This window comes from Dermochelys coriacea, chromosome 2, assembly GCF_009764565.3.
Source record: "Dermochelys coriacea isolate rDerCor1 chromosome 2, rDerCor1.pri.v4, whole genome shotgun sequence".
NCBI lineage: Eukaryota > Metazoa > Chordata > Testudines > Dermochelyidae > Dermochelys > Dermochelys coriacea.
In genome coordinates, this window is record NC_050069.1 from 233,608,887 (window position 1) to 233,628,428 (window position 19,542).

The following is a 19,542-nucleotide window of genomic DNA, read 5'->3' on the forward strand; positions in this document are numbered from 1 at the left end:
AAGGGCATAGGTGGGTTTACACACCACTGGGTTTACACACCACTGGCAGAATCCTGAGAGTAGGATAAGGTGATGTTTCTATGACCTCTATTAATTGGGGTCTGAGGATGAGAGACTTCATATGGTGAAAAATCCTCCTGGAGACCAGCTTCCTCCTCACTGGAGGAAGGCTGTTTGGATCCTGGCTGAGCATTTGGTGAGAAGTAGGCATTCAGTAAAGGTGACTGCAGAATGGGTGACACAAGCAGGTTACTTGACTGCATAAATTGGAGTGCTGAAGCTCCTCTGTGTGGTGAGGGCTGTGCGAGAGGAATCTGCTGCGATGAAAAGTTCCTCAGCACCGGTGTCTTTAAAGTTGTTTGGCTGCCGGCCAGCTCAGCAGGCGTCAGTGCCGGGAGACCGGTGATAGCCTGCAAGGAGTCAGGCACATCTGTGTGTGTCAGCACCACTTCCACCGAGATGCCAAAAGGTGCCATCTGAGAGGCAGGCAACTGGAAGCCTGAAGCCTCAGCACTGGAACTTCGTGCTATCGCCGGAGCCGCCTCCGGGTTTCGCATGGCGCTGGAGGAGCCTGGCACATTAAAACTGTTCAGCCGGTAGACCTGCTGGGAGAAGCCTTCTCCCGCGACGTTCACTTTGCGGGTGACAGAAGGTGATTTTTTTTTGAAGTTTTCTTCATCTTCTTAGAGGCGTGGTGTGGAGCAGAGCCGGAATCAGGACCTGAGTCTGAAGCTGACCCTAAGGATTTTTACAGCAGGAGCAGCTTTAGCCTCAACTCCCTGTCCTTTCATGCCCTAGACTTAAGTTTGCTGCAATGGGCACATTTTGGGGGAATGTGGGACTCCCCCAAACATTTTATGCATTTTGACTGGCCATCAGACAGAGGGGTGGCATCCTTACAATTAGAGCAGAGCTTAAAGCCTGGAGAGCCAGGCATGTCGGAAGCAGCTGCGCTAACAGGAACTAAGAGAATTTTTTTTTAAAAGAGAGAAACCAACACACACTACTGGTAACAAACTATATAAAAGGGTAAGAGTAACAAGGGAGAGAGTTTTCTAATGAGTCTGCTGAGCTCCATCTCAGGCCGGGGACGGTAGAGAAGGAACTGAGGAGACCGGTCGCCCACGCGTACTATTAAGGTACACTCAGAGCAGGGAGGCAAGCTCTGCGCGTGCGCGACCGGTACAAGTACTGCTGTAAAAATCTCTGAGCGAAGGCGCAGGACACACCAACACCTAGAGTGGAGCACCCACAGGGACAGCTCTCGATGAAGAACATTAGTATTCCCACCCACACTCTATATACTGACAGATAAACCACACACTCACTACATAAAGAGCAGAGAAGGAGGGAAATTAAATGAAGTGGTTATCCAGGTAAGGAGTAGAGAGGAAAAAGATGAAAGACTCAGGTTTCTGTTTCAGACAGGAAGGAGAGTACCAACCTGAAACTTGTGGAACCAACCTGAAACCTAAATCGTAGACGTGGGTTTGTATCTGCGAATTAGAATCCAAACCACCTACAATTTAAAGGGGTCATGATTCACAGTTCAAGTTTTGATCCCTTTCTACTTCTTACGACCGATTATGCAAATCAAACATGTATTGTACCAACCTCACTTTGAATCTTTTGAACTTCTTTTGAAACTTGATAAATTGGCGTATCTGTGAACTCCATCATTGATCTGCCTTTAGATTTTTCATAAGCCTCTTTGTACTTAACCTAAGAAAATAAAATAAATAAATATTCTCCACAACTATAGTAGATGACAAAATGTGATGATTGTTTGATTGGGATTGAGTAAGAAAATTCTGTCCTAGCCAAACTCCCTCTCAGAGTTCTTGGCTTAGATTTTTTGCCAAGCTTTCTGTGGGTGTAGTGGGGCATCCAAACCAGGGAAGGTTTTCTGCTGTAACATATGCCCTTGCCACTATGCTCTAGAACTGAAGACCAGTGGATTTAGAGGACACCAGGAATGAGGGACGTGAACTGTATCCTGTTTACTCAGAAAAAATAACCTTTTGAGCATATATAAAACCATAAATGAAAACAAATTCCCATAAGCCAAATTAGGTGTAACCAAAAAGCTCATGCAAGCCTAGGGTTCAACCAGACCCTCAGAACCTGGTGTGGAGACCTGACTTCCTACAGGCATCTTTTTCTGTGGCTCTCCAGCTACAATTCTTAAAACACCCTCTCCTGAAACCTGCACAAGAGGAAAGGGAAGGAAGCCAGAGCTGTTTGGTCTTACATTCTATTCCATGTCTACCCTCAGCTCCCTCTTTTCTTGTATATGCTTAGGCAGTATCGACAACCTGAATTTGGCCCTAAAACTTGTTATAAAAATACTGATGGACATAACTCTGAGGACACTGTAATTTGCTTTTTTTATTATAACTTGTGCAGCAAGGAAGCAGACATCTTTCAGCTTGGGATCCTGAAGTTTTAATGAGCCTTGTAAATTCATTCATTCTCATCAATTAAAAGTACAACTCAGATTTATCAACAAGGCTTATGTATGGCTACATGAATTTATGTTATTCATCCTAATCAGAGAAAGATATGGAAAACATCACAAAGCTAGACACTGGAGAGTTTATATACGGTGAAACCAAAAGCGATAAGGATCAAAATGTTACATTAAAGTGTAATTTTACACTTTATTTTAAGTGTTATTTTAATTTCATGATCTTTTTTTAACACTGCAGCAGTGTCTGAATTTAAGCAAAGTTTTAAAAACCCTCTTCCCTGTCGACATGTGGCATTACGCCTCCCTCCTGCAGCATTCAACATGGAGGCACTCAGCTGCTCCCACTTGCGATCCCAATCACTTTATATGCATCTTACATCATTGTAATTTGTCATGGAATTTGTGCATGGTTTAGTAACTGTAAGAAAGCTGCTTTTGTCACTTCATAAGGTTTATTTACAATTTCTGTATACCTGACTTTGGAGCACAGCATTTTCTTTGTGATGCATCTGTTCAGTTGTATCCAGAGCAAAATGATAGTGCCCCTTACTTTTCTCAAACAGTTTCTTGTATTCATACTGAAACAAAGAACAGCAAAACATGTTTTTATATATAAAATTGACTGGTTTCAATTTAAAGAGCAATTTAAATAAGCATAAAAGAAACAACATAAAATACCTAACACTAATAATAAATCTTAAACAATTAAAAATAACCCAATTTTGGGATAAGGTATAACGTGGTAGAATGAAAACAATGTCAAAAAACAGCCACAAAGTTCAGAAGTTTTTTAAAAACTCCTGTCTTATTTATACAAATATTAAAGATTTTTGCTTGTGAAAAATAAAGAATTAATATTATTTAGGCTCAAAGGACAAAAAAGCATATTTGATGGTGTCCATTTGCCTCCTAGTGGAAATAATTATAAATATCACACAACATTTACACATATTCTCTTATGGTAACAAAAAAAATATCTGCAGAACCTGGATATTTAAAGTCATTATTCTTACTATATTAAATTCCAGACATAGAACTGGTCTCCTGGAGAAGTACCAATTCTGTATTTGTCCAACCTGTTTCAAATACCTGTGTTAATTTGAAATTAAATTGCATTAACAACAATAGGAAATCTTAGATGTATTACCTTGTACATGTTATCTGTTGATTGATGCTTACAGAACGTTAGTACAAATAAAATAAAATACTGAGTACATAATGCAAGAGCACTCTTTGCTCTTGATAAATTTTATCCCTTCAAAATATGTACACAATTCTTTATACATTTGAATTTGTATTCTTCAGAAACTCTTTCAAAATAAACAGAAAATATTCCACTCGCTCCAAAATGTTGTCTGAAAATGAAGCTATGTAATCTAAATTCCTTATATTCCGTATTTGATCAGATACAAACCTCAAAGACCTTTTACAGTTAGAACAAATCAAGCTAATATAAAAGCTGCTAAATTTCAGATTGGCTGTGTGTGAAAATTTAAATCTAGATTTCAAATGCTATTCAATAAATATCTAGGAAATCTAAGGGCAAAACGTGACCTTTCAATCTCATTTCTCATCTGAAATCAGATATGTAGTGACATCTATCTCACAAAATCTGCAATGGTGTATTTGTGCATATATGCACATTTCTGGATTTCCCTGTAAATGTTACAACTTATCTTCACAAAACACAGCTTGAATTACATTTTTGCGATAAAATACTGTTATGTTTTTGTGGAGTCGTTCATACAAATAATTATTTGCAGAAAATCATAGTCAAAACATGAAGTACAATACATGGTGTACATTACAATGTATCATACAGGTGGTAGGTTTGGATACATCAGGATAAGTACGAATAGAAATACACATTTCAGGGAAGAACTATGGACTATGTAGAAACTGAAAGGTTCAGTAATTGCTCTTTTTACAGCAGTCGGTATGTCATACTGTAGGTAGGGTAGAAGAAAATAGATCTTGAGACCACTAGGGGCAGAAAGGCTGTTCCAGATATTGAAGTAGACTAGAAGAAGGATCTGCTGTTCATTATAGAGAGACAGGGAGGCGGAACACAAAAAAGATGGAATTTGAGAAGCATAGAGAAAGGCTGGAGAATAAATCAAAAATAAGTCAGAGAGATGGGGGCAGGGGAAAGATCAAGACCATGAAGGATTTTGAAGACTAAAGGTACATCTACACTGCACAACATTGATGGTGGCATATAGGGTGCATGTAGATACATGCATCAGTGAAAGGCTCTGGCAGTGGAAAGGCAGTGGGGAAAGGCTCTGGCAGTGGAGCCTCCCCCTTGGCAGAGCCTTTCCCTGTTGCCACAGACATGTTCTAGCAGTGGGGAGCTGCCAGAGCCTTTCCCCACTGCTGGAGCCTTTTCTGGTGTTGGAGAAAGACTTTGGCAGCAGGGAGGCTGTGGGAGACTACACTGCTAAAAATAGCTGTGTAGATGGGCAGGGCACTGCTTAGTCACGTAGAGAGCCATGTAGTGAACATATCCACAGGATTCAGGTGTGTCTTTACTCTACTCGCCTAAGCAGTGCCTCACCATCTACACTGCACTGTATACCCATGCTACAGGACATGTAATGTATGTACTCTACATACCACAGTAAGGAATGTGCAGTAGCGTAGATACACCCTATGGTATTTTGTACTTGACTCAGGGGATGGATATGAAGTGTTCTTGTTTCTGATCACAGCCAAGATAAACCACCAGCTTTTGGACAAAGCATAGTCCAGAGAGTTAACTTTTAGGGAGATCACAAACATCTCTAGTTGTAGGGATGAAGATAATGTAGGAACCAACCACTGTTTGGGCAAAGGAATGGTAGAAATTGTGTCAGATGAAAATGTTTTATAGGTGAGAGTAGGCAGATATATAGACATCAGGGAATTTGAACAAAAGTTGAGCACCTAGCTTCTTGTCTTATGTGAGATAAGAAGAAAGAAGTTCCAAAGTTCAGACCGATGGTGCTCATTTAACCAGCTGGTAAAAAATATCCAGTTTAAATGCATTAAATTGAAGGAAGCTACAGTTAGGCCAAACAAGGATAAATAATTTGGTGAGCAGAAAGTGAGGGTGGTCCTAAATCCTGGAGGTCTATAGATTTGGATATGATCAATACAAAAGTGATAGCCAAGGTTAAATTCAGAAAGGGAATGCCTAAGGGGGAAAAGATACTGATGCAAAAGTAAAGGGTGATAAAGAAAGAATGAGTACTTAGAAAAGGCACAGCTGTGGGAGAGTTTCAGTTCACAGAAGGGTAATGTGAAGAATCAGATTCAAACTGGATAGCTGGATTATTTTGTGCCAGAAGCAGTGTTTTACAGGTGGATATAAAGGCCTGCTCAGATTAAAATATAAGAAGCAAGAGGAACCAGGCCTTCAAAAGGTTATATATATATGAGAAACTATGCTTTGTGATCAAAACTCACTGAAAAACAGGAAGACAATGCCATGCGTGTGATACATCTTGCAATAAAAGGAAAATGTACCATTTATAAGTATAGTAAAAGTAATGATTAAAAAAGTCAACTTACATTACTATGCATTTTGCTGGCATTTAAAGCATGCTCTAAATATAGCAAGTTTGGCAGGTCTGAAGCTGGATTGTGTAGACTTTCCACCATATCTTTTTTGTATTTCACCTGAAAACCGAATACAGAGTATAGCAAGGTGAATACTTGTGAAATATACAGCACGTTCTATTTATACTGTACACTATAAAAACAAAAAAGAAAAAGAAAAATCTTACTACAGCGCTTGCATGAAATATGTACAATGGCCACTAGGTGGTGCTCATTTACTACTATTTGAAAAAATCAATATACAGTGAGGGCTTCCTTTCCACTAGTGAGCAAATATTTTGATAACTACGCAAACATTTCAAAAAGGGTAAAGTTAATCACATCGGATTTTGTAAGACTTTTCAAAACAGAATAGGCTATGGCAGATATATACATCAGAAATACCTTCTTACTGATTTTTATTTGAAAATTATCTTTACACAATATTGTTCTACAGTTGGACAATTTATCATTAAATTTATATTATTCATTGCCTTTCTTCCCTCAAGTCAGACTGTTTTTCATCAACTCCTTGTGTGCAAAAAAATCTTTATAGAGTAGCTACCTCACAATCAAACAGTATTTTGTACATGTATTTTTATTTAATACAGTTTGTTTTCAGTAACAAGAATGAATGGAGCCTTAGATGAGACAGAACCTAATCACATGATGAAATGGCACATCATATACATTCCCAATAGCCGACAGCAGTGTTTCCCAAACTTTTAAAAGTTGAGTTTCCCCTTCAGGAAAATGAAACCAATCAACCCCCACCGGCACCCTGCCTACATTACTCCTGGGGGAATTCTGCCCCCCAAAATTAAAAATTCTGCAACAAAAATTAAAAATGCTATGCACAATATTTTAAAATTCTGCATATTTTATTTTTCTAAATAACATAACATAATCACACCAATTTCAAATATTTTTGGTCATTTATTTCAAAATACCTGTCAGCAAGTATGTCTAACAATACAAACAACAAAAAGGATTCAAGAAATTTTTTTTGACAAATACATTCTTTACTGGGCATTTTGATTCAGAACTCTGAGTAATAATTCATTCAAACTACAAACAGAACCATATTCTCTGCACCCCTCAGAAGCAGTGCAAAGGCTTGGGAGAGTCAGGGGTAATGGAGGAGCCGAGGGAGAGGGAAGTAAGTTGCTGGGAAGGAGCCTGGGTGTGAACTTTGAGGGTTTTGGGGTGTGGGTGGGAAAACTGGAACAGGTTTTTTTGGGGGGTGGGGAGGGATTGTTAGGGAGCTTCTCCTATGCAGAATCTGGCTGATCCCTAGCCTCTCCCATTCAGTCAGGCACATCTACCCCTGTCCCTATGTGTTCCTGCACCCCCATGTGTCCTTGCACCTTCTGTCCACATGTCCCTCCACCCCCACTCAGACACCTACTCCCCGCATCCCCATGTGGCCCTGCACCTCTCCCCTTGTCCCCATGTGTCTCTGTACCCTTTCCCCATCCCCATGTGTCTCTGTGCCCCCACCCAGCCACCCTCTTTCCCTATGTAGCTCTGCACCCCCTCTCCCATCACCACGTGGTCCTACACCTCCCTCCTCCCTATGGCCCTGTGCCTCCACTCCAATTCATTCCCTGTCCCAGTCTGTCCTCTCCCACTAGCTTTTATGAGCCCCTGTCTGACACCCCTGCCCCAGCACCCCACACTGTCTGTCTCCTGACCTGGCCTGACAGGTGTTGCAAAGAGTCGGGCTCTTTCTCTTCCTATGCTGGTTGGGAGCAGCTGCTGTGTTCTATTGCCACAGTGCCCTCTGATGGGCAAAAGGCAGAATTGCAAAAGTTGTTTTCTGCTGGGAGCTGCTGCTGTTCTTGCGCCACAGCGCTCTCTAGTGGGCAAAAGGTGGAACTGCAGCAACATTTCAGCAGAAGCTTTTTTCTGCACAAAACATTAAAATTGTGCATGGCTCATTAATTATGTACGCAGTCAGTAGCACAGAATTCCCCGAGGAGTACTTACTGTATAGCTTTTCCATATACTTCCCCCACACCAATTCGTCCTTCATGCAGTTATCCAAGCCCTCCCCAGTCTCCCCATACACACATTAGAAAACCCTGATTAAGATCCTCATGATATAATACGTCCTCTCTTTTTTTTAAGCCTAGTCTAAACTTTAAAAGTTTCAGCAGCATAACACAGTTTGCTAGCGGCATGGTGTTTTGTTTGTTTGTTTTGTTTTGTTTTTTGTTTTTTTTACTATTTTACAGATCTTACTCCACTGGACTGGGGCAGAGAAGACAGGGCCCCTGTACTCTTCAGAGCACTGTGCAGTCTTAGCAGAGTAAAGAGGGAGCAGTCCCTGCACAACTGTGCCTGGCAATTACCCAAACCACACAAAGGAGGAGTAAGATTCAACCTCCCTTTCTTTGCACACCCCCAAAGGGGCCAGGTACAATCTACCCCTAAGTTATCCAGGACCACAGTACTGCCTCTAAGAAAAGCCCAAATTTATGACATTCGCCACATGAAAGCATTGTTGAACATTCTGTCAGCATTGCAGCACCACATGGCACATGTGCTTTCTCCCATCTGAGTCTGATTGCAGCAGGCAGTGACTTACATTAAATCCCCTAACTACTCTTCTTTCTTGAAATGCTGCACTTTGGCTCCATCTCCCGGTTCATGTGCATACACAGCAATTCATCAAAATCTTTGGAGCCTCACAAAGAAGGAGCTGAGATTTGTCACAGCCTGAGGAAGGTTACAGGCAGGAAAGGGCAATGAAGGGTGCACTGTAGGCACTAGCAAAAGAAGGGGTTATTCATAAGCGGGGGTTGAACTGGTTGGTGCCCTATATGTACTATTATGCAATAATATAGGTTCAGCTCTGAAGTCTACTTTCAACCAACTTTCAAAATGATCTCCATGTTAAACTCCAAATTCAATTTCTCAGTTCTTGCAGATGCAGATACAATACATATTGTGAGCGGCTGCTCTTGGTAAATCAAGTAAGATGCACAATTGTTCACAAGAAAATTATGATGTTTACAGAATACCACGATCAATATACCGTACACGCTGAGAGGTAGAACACAGAACAACTGCACTTACATCACTCGCCAAGGTGGATGCCATCTGTGCTTGCTTGAAAGAAGCACTGCCAAGAGGGTTATACTGGTGGTTCTTCATTTCCTTATTGAATTGCTCTTTGTATTTAACCTGCCACCAGAGCAAACACATTTTATATTGAAAGGTTACACTGAAAGGAGGCATAAAGAATTGAGAGATTACTGAGGAATTTAAATGAAGACAAATTCTCCATCCCTAAATCCCCAAACATTATACAATAGTGAAGGTTAAAACAAATATAGAGAGAAAAGAACATGTTTTATGTAAGAACTGTTTTATTATGTTAATGTAGTGTGAGAAGGTCGGGCCAGATGGCTACAGGAGAGTAATAGAAGGCAGATATATTAGCCCCAGGTAAAGTAGGTCCCTGTCCCTGGGTAAGGTAACAGGGAAGGTTCCAGAACAATCAGGAACCTTCTAGAGACAATTAAGACAGACAGGCTGATTAGAACACCTGCAGCCAATCAAGAAGCTGCTAGAATCAAGTAAGGCAGACTAATCAGGGCAGCTGGGTTTTAAAAAAGAACCCACTTCAGTTTGTGGTACGCATGTGAGGAACTGGGAGCAAGAGGCACTAGGAGCTGAGAGTGAGAACGCAGTTAGTTGGAGGACTGAGGAGTACATGCATTATCAGACACCAGGAGAAAGGTCCTATGGTGAGAATAAAGGTGTTGGGAGGAGGACATGAGGAAGTAGTCCAGGGAGTTGTAGCTGTCACACAGCTGTTCCAGGAGGCACTCTGGACAGCTGCATTCCACGGGGCCCTGGACTGGAACCCAGAGTAGAGGGTGGGCCCGGGTTCCCCCCAACCTCCCAACTCCTGGTCAGACACAGGAGTTGTCAACCTGGACTGTGGGTTCAGAAAAACGGCCAAGCTGAGGGCTGCCGTGAAGCTCCAAGGCAAGCAAATCCGCCAATAAGCGCAAGACCCACCAAGGTGGAGGAGGAACTTTGTCACAACTGGTGTTAGAAGTGGGATTTGGTATACACAGCCCGGCGGAAGGAAGACAGTGTTTGGGGGGAAAAAAGCGGGGGGGGGGGTCTATTTTTATTTTTTTTCACCACAATGAAGGAGGTAGTGTGGGCACTGATACAAGCTATGGCTGCCCAGCAGGAGGCTACCCATGTCCAGGCAGCCGCCCAACAGGAGGCAGTGTGGCTGCAGCAAGAGACTAATGGCCTGCTGACGGACCAGGCTGCTCAAGACCAGGCTATGTTGCGGGAACTGGTAAACCAGGTAAAGGCCCTTACAGAGCTGAACCGCGGCCACGATGGGACGCAGATCATCCAGGCCAGCAATTGGCTGTAGGAAATGATGTGGGAGGATGATGTAGAGGCATACCTCCTGGCCTTTGAGAGGACAGCCCTGCGGGAGGCTTGGCATTGAGAATAGTGGTCTGGCATCCTCGCTCCATTCTTGTGAGGGGAGGCCCAGAAGGCCTACTATGATTTGCCTGAAGAGGCTGTTGCAGACTATCCTCAGCTAAAAGCAGAGATCCTGGCCAGATCTGGGGTAATGACCGCAGTGCGGGCCCAGCAATATCATGAGTGGAGGTACCAGGAAAACAAAACCATGCGGTCCCAATTATATGACCTCATCCATCTTGCACGACAGGGGTTACAAACTGAGTCCCAGAGTCCGGAGGAGATACTAGAACTGCCTTAATTGATTCTATTGATTCAATTAAGGCAGTTCTTGTCATCAACTGATACCAGGACGTGTTTTCAACCAAACCAGGCCGGACCACCGAAGCATATCACCACATCATCACAGACCCTGGGGAAAAGGTAACTTTAAGGCCCTATCGGGTTCCAGCAGCAAAAAGGGAGGAGATCAAGGCAGGGGTAAAAAGGATGTTGGAGCTGGGAGTCATCGAAGAGTCCCATAGTCAGTGGTCAAGCCCGATTGTGTTGGTGCCCAAACCTGATAGCACCACTAGGTTTTGTAATGACTTTTGCCAGTTGAATGAGATATCCAAATTCGATGCATACCCCATATCCCGCATCAATGAGTTATTGACCGCCTAGGCAATGCTCAATTTTTGATCACCCTTGATTTAACAAAGGGATACTGGCAGATTCCCCTTGCCAAAGATGCGAAAGAAAAGACGGCATTCTCTACACCAGAGGGTCTGTTTCAATATACTGTTCTTCCTTTTGGACTGCATGGGGCACCTGCCACCTTCCAGCGTCTTATGGACAAGCTCCTACGGTCCCATACCAGTTATGCAGTGGCATACCTGGATGATGTGATTATTCACACCCCCGATTGGGAAACCCACTTAGGAAAGGTGGAAGCGGTTCTGGACATGCTAAGACGGGCTGGCCTCACAGCCAACCCAGTAAAGTGTGCTATAGGGCTAGCCGAGGCTAAATACCTTTGCTACATTGTAGGAAAGGACATGGTCAAGCCCCAACTAAAACTAAAGGGCTATCCAAAATTGGGCCTGGCCAAATCAGAAAAAGCAAGTCCGGGCATTCCTGGGTGTGGTGGTTTACTTCCGATGATTTATTCCCCATTTTGCTACCAGAGCGAGTCCCCTGACAGACCTGATAAAAGCCTGGGGTCCAGACATGGTGAAGTGGACAGATGCCGCAGAGAAAGTATTCATGGATCTACAGACAGCCTTCTGCAGTAACCCCATGCTTATAGCCCCAGACTTCAGCAAAGAATTCATTTTACAAACAGATGCATCTGAAGTAGGATTGGGAGCTGTCCTATCACAGATGGTCGCAGATGAACACCACCCAATCCTCTACCTCAGCAGGAAACTCCTCCCGAGAGAGCTGAAGTATGCCGTGGTTGAAAGAGAGTGCCTAGCTGTGAAATGATCCATGGAAACACTACGTTATTACCTTCTGGGATGACAGTTTACCCTTGTGACCGACCATGCACCCCTCCAGTGGATGAAGAGAAATAAAGAGAAGAATGTAAGGGTGACCAGATGGTTCCTGTCCCTACAACCTTTCCAATTCACCATACAACACAGGGCTGGAAGCCACCATGGCAATGCAGATGGCTTGTCACGAGTACACTGCCTGATGTCCCAAGTTGCCCAACCCCGTAGCGTTGAGCAGAGGGGGGGATATGTGACAGGGTCGGACCGGATGGCTACAGGAAAGTAATAGAAGGCAGATATATTAGCCCCAGGTTAAGTAGGTCCCTTTTCCATGGGTAAGGTAACAGGGAAGGTTCCAGAACAAACAGGAACCTTCTAGAGACAATTAAGACAGACAGACTGATTAGAACACCTGCAGCCAATCAAGAAGCTGCTAGAATCAATTAAGGCAGGCTAATCAGGGCACCTGGGTTTAAAAAGGAGCTCATTTCAGTTTGTGGTGTGCATGTGAGGAGCTGGGAGCAAGAGGCACTAGGAGCTGAGAGTGAGAACACGGACTGTTGAAGGACTGAGGAGTACAAGCATTATCAGACACCAGGAGGAAGGTCCTATGGTGAGGATAAAGAAGGTGTTGGGAGGAGGCCATAGGGAAGTAGCCCAGGGAGTTGTAGCTGTCGCACAGCTGTTCCAGGAGGCACTCTAGACAGCTGCATTCCACAGACCCTGGGCTGGAACCTGGAGTAGAGGGCGGGCCCGGATTCCCCCCCAAACCTCCCAACTCCTGGTCAGACACAGGAATCGTCGACCTGGACTGTGGGTTCAGAAAAACGGCCAAGCTGAGGGCTGCTGTAAAGCTCCAAGGCGAGGAAATTCGCCAATAAGTGCAAGACCCACCAAGGTAGAGGAGGAACTTTGTCACAGTAGGTTAATAGTCAAAAATGATTTTACACAAAAGTAATAAAAAGAAATATATTTCCAGTATCACCCACTAATTACACTATTGTTGATAGCACATTCTTGTGGAAAGGGTACAGGACAGCTGGGCACATCTGGGATCATACATCCACTCAAAAATGTCGTCAGGACTATGCACTTGAATTTAGAAATGAACTCACTTCAGCCACACCTATGCCCGTTATGTGCTGGTTTTCCACTAACTTTCATCTGACTGAATTTCACTGGCATAGAATTAAACTTTTAGATTTGTCCACACAAACATTTTCACCAAAGTGCTTATATAAACAAAAAATAATAAAATCACTGATTTACCTGACTAAACACAACTAACACTATTTGAGTAGCAAATATAGACTGTTGAATACCTCACAGAGATTTTTTTTTTACAAAAATGTAAAATACTTTTGAATAGATAAAACGGGAGGAAATAAAACTATTTGTTGTAAATTATTCCCTCAGTTATAGAATGAACTGGAGTGAAATTCAGACCTCATTGAGCTAATACAAGTTTTCCCATTCATGCCAATAAGGCCAGTATTTCATCCAGTTTGTATAAGGCTGGGCAACTGGAGCCCTGAGTTACATTCCCAGCTCTGCAACATATTTTCTTTGTGACCTTTGATAACACAAAATCCATCAGTGCCTCAGTTTCTTCACCTAAAAATGGGGACAGTGTCTATTTCATTGGAGTGTTGTGAAGCTAAACTAAATCTCTATCTGTGAGGTTTGGATTTTTTTTAAAAAGGGAAAAGACAGGGGTAAAATGTGCAGGCAACCACATTTAAAGTAGATAAACTATTTTTAAAAAGTAAAAAATACACCTCAACATTTAATTTAAACCTGCACAAATAAATTCAGAGAATACTAAACTTCCATCTTCAACCCATCATATCGTGCATAGCCAGTACCTGGGTCAAACATCTGGAAACTTTACATACAATGCCTTAATACTTTGCAACTGCTGAGCATAACAGAGCAAAATAAGGTTCAGCATTGATTCTGAATTATGTTATTTTTGTGACTATAAATCAGACACCAGATATCTAAACCTACTTTACATCCATTATCTTCTGCCTCACTCTGCAATTAGTATGCAGCTTTTTGTCTTTATTCCCATATCAGTGTCCCATAAAGTAATTAAAACACCTCAAAAGTTCTGTTTTCAAAAATTTAATTTTTTGTCAAATTTTATACAGGGAAGAGTCTTCTTCTTTTAAAAATTTTTTTTCCATGTTTTCAAAATAATCACCTCCCGTTTTAGTTTATACCACCATATTATATTTAGGTACCATTTCCAATATTTGATTAATAGGAATAATAAAAAACAAAAAGCCAGACACTTGAAAAAACACTATGAATTATATACATTCAAGATCTGCATTACTATCAGAGAAACCAGACTTCTTTCTGAAAGGAAGCAAATTCCAAAATACTGTATTTTTTAAAAAAGAAACTTTTTGTGAAAACATGAAAAACTTTATAAACTAGCAGACTGACTGACTCTGGGAATGAATATCTATTGACTTCTGGTTGTTGACCTATGGCTCTGTTTGATCTCTAAATTTGATATTTCACCCTTTTATTAGTAATGACATTATTGGGTATAATACTGATATGTTTAATATTTATTAGATTGAAACAAGCTTGGGGGCAAGTAAGAGATATAATTGGGTTGTTAGGCTTTGCTATAGTAAAAAGGCCTGTTTTAATTAGTGTGAGGTCTGGTGTGATAGGCTTGATTTTTAAGTTAGTTAATGTATGCCTGAGAACTTAACCCCAATCCAAGAAGTATGCCTTCACATTCTATGTGATAAACAAATGACCATAGAATGACAGGTAACACCATAAGCTTGCAAAAGTTAACTTGAAATAGGGGGACAGTTTGTGGGCTTTTGAAAAATTTTGTACTATAGTAACAAGGCAGTTAGACCGCATTGCCGTATATGATTTATTATGAAACTGATTGACACAAATATTTAGGTCAGTGATCAGAAGTATAACTATGGATACCCAGAATGCCACAGGATTTATTCGTGTCCCACAGGATAGGGGCAGGAATAAGTTTACGAACATACATAAAAGGGTCAAATATGTACTGTATCTGTATGGTTACATAAAGGATGGGTATAAAAGATATGACTTCATTCCCTAAATGTTGGGTGCATCAGGTCCTGAAACTGTGCCAATTGGTTGGTGCCCTACTCTGATGTGCTCCATTGCCTGAATTTTTCTCTTTGTTTTTCATGAGGTTTAAGGATCTGTGAGTATGCTATCAATTGTAAAATCTAACTCACGCTACATTGCTTTATGTTTGGTTATATTAATGAGTCGACTTATTTGGATGGTATTAAAAGCTTTTATTGGACTTTATCACATATGTCATCAATCTCCCAATCAACAAGAAACTTCTGTTTAGCTACCTATCATGAAAAGAACTTGTGCTAAAGTAAGCTTGGTACAGACACTTACAATAATTAATCAGGCTGCATGGTAGATTCATCTGGTTCACATTGCTAGATATTTGCATTAGGTTTGGATCAATTGCAAGTGCACCTATGTGCATGCAAGGACAAACACTTTATCAAAGGCAATTTCATATTCACTATAAAAATATATATGGATACATTACAGGATTTTCCTTTTTAAAAAAATATATCTCCAGTGTGGCTCTTAATACAAATCTGACAGAATTAGTGCTCCATTGGAAAGCCCAAATCAGTAAGCCACCTAATACAGGAGTCAGATCAGTGTGGCAAATGCAACCCTCTTACTATTCCCAGAGGACCAGAGTACATTGTACAGTCATTGTACACGAGTATAAACACTGAATTACTTAGGGCTACATCATATCATCAACAAATGACATCAAGTTGTTCATACCGAGTGCATAATATGGCCTTTAATATTGTTGCTAAGTGTGAAATCATCAGAGCAAACAGGATCTCTCCATGCAACTAGTTTGTCATCCCACAGCTGCTGTGATCTGAGGCCCTGGTCAACATGGAGTTTGTAATAGTACATTTCAATTTTGATATTTCAGTAATAAATTATCATTAGCATTCTGCAGCATTGTTTCTAATTAAGTCATTGGGCAGGCTTGTGTAAGAATGAGTGAATCACAGGCCACAATGGGCTCCTCACTGGTGCCTACGTGCATGAGTGTCCCAACGTTAAGAGGCCTGTCCGCCTCTCTGATTGTAAAAGTTCATACTGTGGGGAGCGATCTCCCATTACCTCCAGGCCCAGCTGTCTTGTCGCATTACATCATTGCCTCCGCTCTCGACTCCAATGCAGAGCACATCACTTCAGGGAGAAACGCAAGCAGTGCAGTAATGTAAGGTGACCCCAACAGCATCTGAAGATCTGTCCCAGTAGTATTATAACTCTCATTAGCCACAGGGGAAACATCTTGTTGGATACTAAACTCATAGTACCTTTCTCTTGTTACTTATTTTTCTTTTCCTATTTTTCTCCTTTTTAAGGAAGGGCCAGAAACTCGGCGAAGAGAGAGAGGGAGAAGAACAGGCAAATTAAAAAGTCATCAGGGGAACTAGCGGGTGGGATTTGAGAATTGTTTTAGCTTTCTTTTGGAAGAAAGGAGAAAATGTAGCTTCAAGAAATAAAATGAAATTGAAAGAAAAGGTATTAATTAAAAACAAAAACATTCTTAGTCAATTACCTTAAAAAATTCTCAAGATGTCATCCCTAGCTATGCTGTAACGTGAATAGGACAGTGAGCAAGGATGTGGGAGTCAAAATTAAGGATGTTGGTGGAAGCTTATTTATGACTGTCATGAATTTTTAAAAATGATGCTAATTATGTCATTTTAAATTAATGGATATTTATTTACCATCTTACTTAAGGTCTTTTGTTTGTTTATTTCTTTAGGATGGGGGGAATTAATTTAAAGAAAATGTGTGGGATTGGCAATCTAATTGTTGCTCAAGAATGAGCAGACTTAGCAGATCTTTCACATAACATCCCTGATGATCCCACTGGCATCAAATAAAGCTCAGATAAACAATTTTCTCACTAGCCTTGCACAAATGCTGTAAAAATCAGTATTGCAGATAGACAGAAGAGTGTCTTTTGATGCTCCACGGAAACATTCCAAAATCAAATCTGCAGTTCAAAGCTGCTCAGATAGAGTGTTCAGTTTCATAAGTGGATGGCATCACCTGCTGTTTAGATTTACGAAGAACCTACAAAATCTAAATCGTTCAGCCACTGGGATCCCAGAATATACCAGCATAAAAAGCGGACACTTGCAACAAAAGCATTTCCTCATGACTACACAAAAACATACCAAGAAAATTAAAAACTTGTTAGACACCTAGATACTGAAAGAAATGTAATGTAAGCATAGAGTTAAATGAAATGTTTAGCGTATGGAAGAGTCAGTTCCTTCAATTACTAACTGAGTTTAGGCTAAGAAATTAAGAGAAAAAAATCTTAGGGCTTCTCTTCATGATTTAAACATCCCAGTAACACAGTATTATGTCTACTGATATACCAATATAAAGTATATTTTACACAAAATCCTAGCTCTAATCATTTCCCCCCTTAAACAATTAACATCAAATTGATCTAATGTAAAATACAAATATTCAAAAGTGTTTATTACCATAAACCAATTATTATACATCATAATGGGAGTATTTAATATTGAATTTTATCAGTGGATTATTTTAAAGCTAATTTTAGATAGAATTGAGGAGATTGACCACACTGCACCTTAAGCGTGGGGGGGTGGTATTGTCTGGCTTGCTGGGGGAAGAGGTATATACTGCTTAAAGGGTGTGGGGGATAGAGAAGCATGGATGCTGCTGCAGAAGCAAAGCGGGTGAGCATGGCGATGCTGACTCATCCTCCAGGGACCAGAAGAGAAGGGAGCTGATAAAGAGCAAGCCTGGCAGGAGAAGCCCTTTTTTCCCCAGTTAGACAGAGCAGCACCCACCCTCCCAGCCTTGGAAGTGGCAAAATACAGGTTTGGTCACGACTGGCTGTGGGCATTATGCTAGTTGTTCCTTTCTTGGGGGCCTGGGAAGGAATTTTTCTCTCACCACCAGATTGGCCAAGGCGGAGTGGAGGATTCTCCACCTTCCCCACAGTGGGTTCGGGGGGGCTTTGTTAGGGTGAGTAGGGAATGGGAGTTAGACTATGATATCACAACTCACTATGTAAGTGTGGGCCGTACGTCCAGTGCAGGTATCCAGTACAGAGGGGATACAATGACCAGATAAATGGTTTGGTAAATGATTTAAATGAGGTGTTTGTTAAAGGAGTGGAATGGAGGGTGGGGAGGAGGGGAGTTCAAATTGCTCATAATTGGTATGGCAGGGATCCAACCCTCCCCCCCTTTATAGCCTACCTTGACCCTCATTTGAGGGGGGTTGGTAAGGTTCCAGCAACAGGTTGGCTGGGGACCAGGATGGAAAGGGCGGGGGGGCTAATGGAAGCATCCAGGTAAACATTGAAATGATCATGTAGTTCACTGCACTGCACACTTTAATCTGCCGGGTAGTCCCAGAGATCTAATAATAAAGTTGTGGCCTAATTAGCCATACCAAGTGTCTCCCGTCTTTCTTCTGGTATAGCTGGACAAAAACAACCTCAGTGCTTTCAGGATAGAGATTATAATTATAAAATAAAGAATAGTCTAAATTATAATATTTGCCTTATAATAATCAGAAAAGAAATACTAAAGCTTCATTTGCTCACAGGGTCCTATTAAGTTTCTACTTTTAATGCTTATTAAACTGTAAGAGAGGGAAAGATGGTGGTGTGGGTAAATTCACTAATCCAGTGACACCACCATTTGGGGGTTGAGTGTCACATGATTTACTTCTTTTTTTTTTTTTTTAAAAAAGACCCTGATTTGGCACAGTCTTGAGTGTCAGTCAAACACTATCTTCTTCACTCTGTTCAGCTACCATGCCCTTGTTTCCTTTTTCCCTTGGTTACACCCACACCACCTGACCTCTCCTTGTCTGTACTCATTGCACTGTCTACACACACATACAACACTAAAACACATCATCATCTTCCTGTCCTACTTTCACCCGTGTCACCAATGCTCACAATTACATCATGAGTCTTGGAATATTTGATATTTTTCTTGAAGCCCCAGCTCCTGGAGTAATGTGATTACCTGAGAATCTCAGCTTTCATTTGAGAAAAAAAAAGTTTCTAGCCCTCCTGGCTGCTAAAAAATGTGAAATCCAAAGGTTCAAGAAGCAGAAGACAAATAAAAAGAATGTATACTTTGTGAACACCAGGATTGTCAGTCCTGATACATGCGACCACTAGGTTAACTGGACAACATGAACTCAAGTGCCAGCAATATACAGCTGACACGCAACTCCACCTGTCTTCACCACATACAACCACACCACTTCCACCAAAATGGCCCAGTCCTTGAATGAGATCAGCTCATGGATGAACAACTGGCTGAAGCTGAACCCATGGTAACTGAGCTTATGCTGGTGAGCAGAGGAAAGTATTTTGAGGAGTTTGCAGCTACGGTGAAGTTTCTTTTGATTGCAGGTTCAAATCCACAATTACTCAATTAAGTCCATAGTCTAGGAGTATTCTTG

At 41.4% G+C, this 19,542-nt stretch overlaps 1 protein-coding gene across 10 annotated transcripts in view; it reads right to left on the reverse strand.

Annotated features, from left to right (window-relative positions):
* Positions 1 to 19,542, reverse strand: part of NEBL (nebulette) — a 406,325-nt gene that overhangs the window by 68,357 nt on the left and 318,426 nt on the right. For 8 of the 10 annotated variants that reach the window (XM_043509413.1, XM_043509418.1, XM_043509414.1 and 5 more), the window contains exons 8-11: positions 9,131 to 9,238; positions 6,023 to 6,130; positions 2,944 to 3,048; positions 1,615 to 1,722 (exon numbers count right to left, since the gene is read on the reverse strand). The exons of the other annotated variants lie outside the window; for them this stretch is intronic. In XM_043509413.1, coding sequence (XP_043365348.1) covers positions 1,615 to 1,722; positions 2,944 to 3,048; positions 6,023 to 6,130; positions 9,131 to 9,238 — 429 coding nt within the window. The remainder of the gene's footprint in view (positions 1 to 1,614; positions 1,723 to 2,943; positions 3,049 to 6,022; positions 6,131 to 9,130; positions 9,239 to 19,542) is intronic. 10 annotated transcript variants of the gene reach the window in all.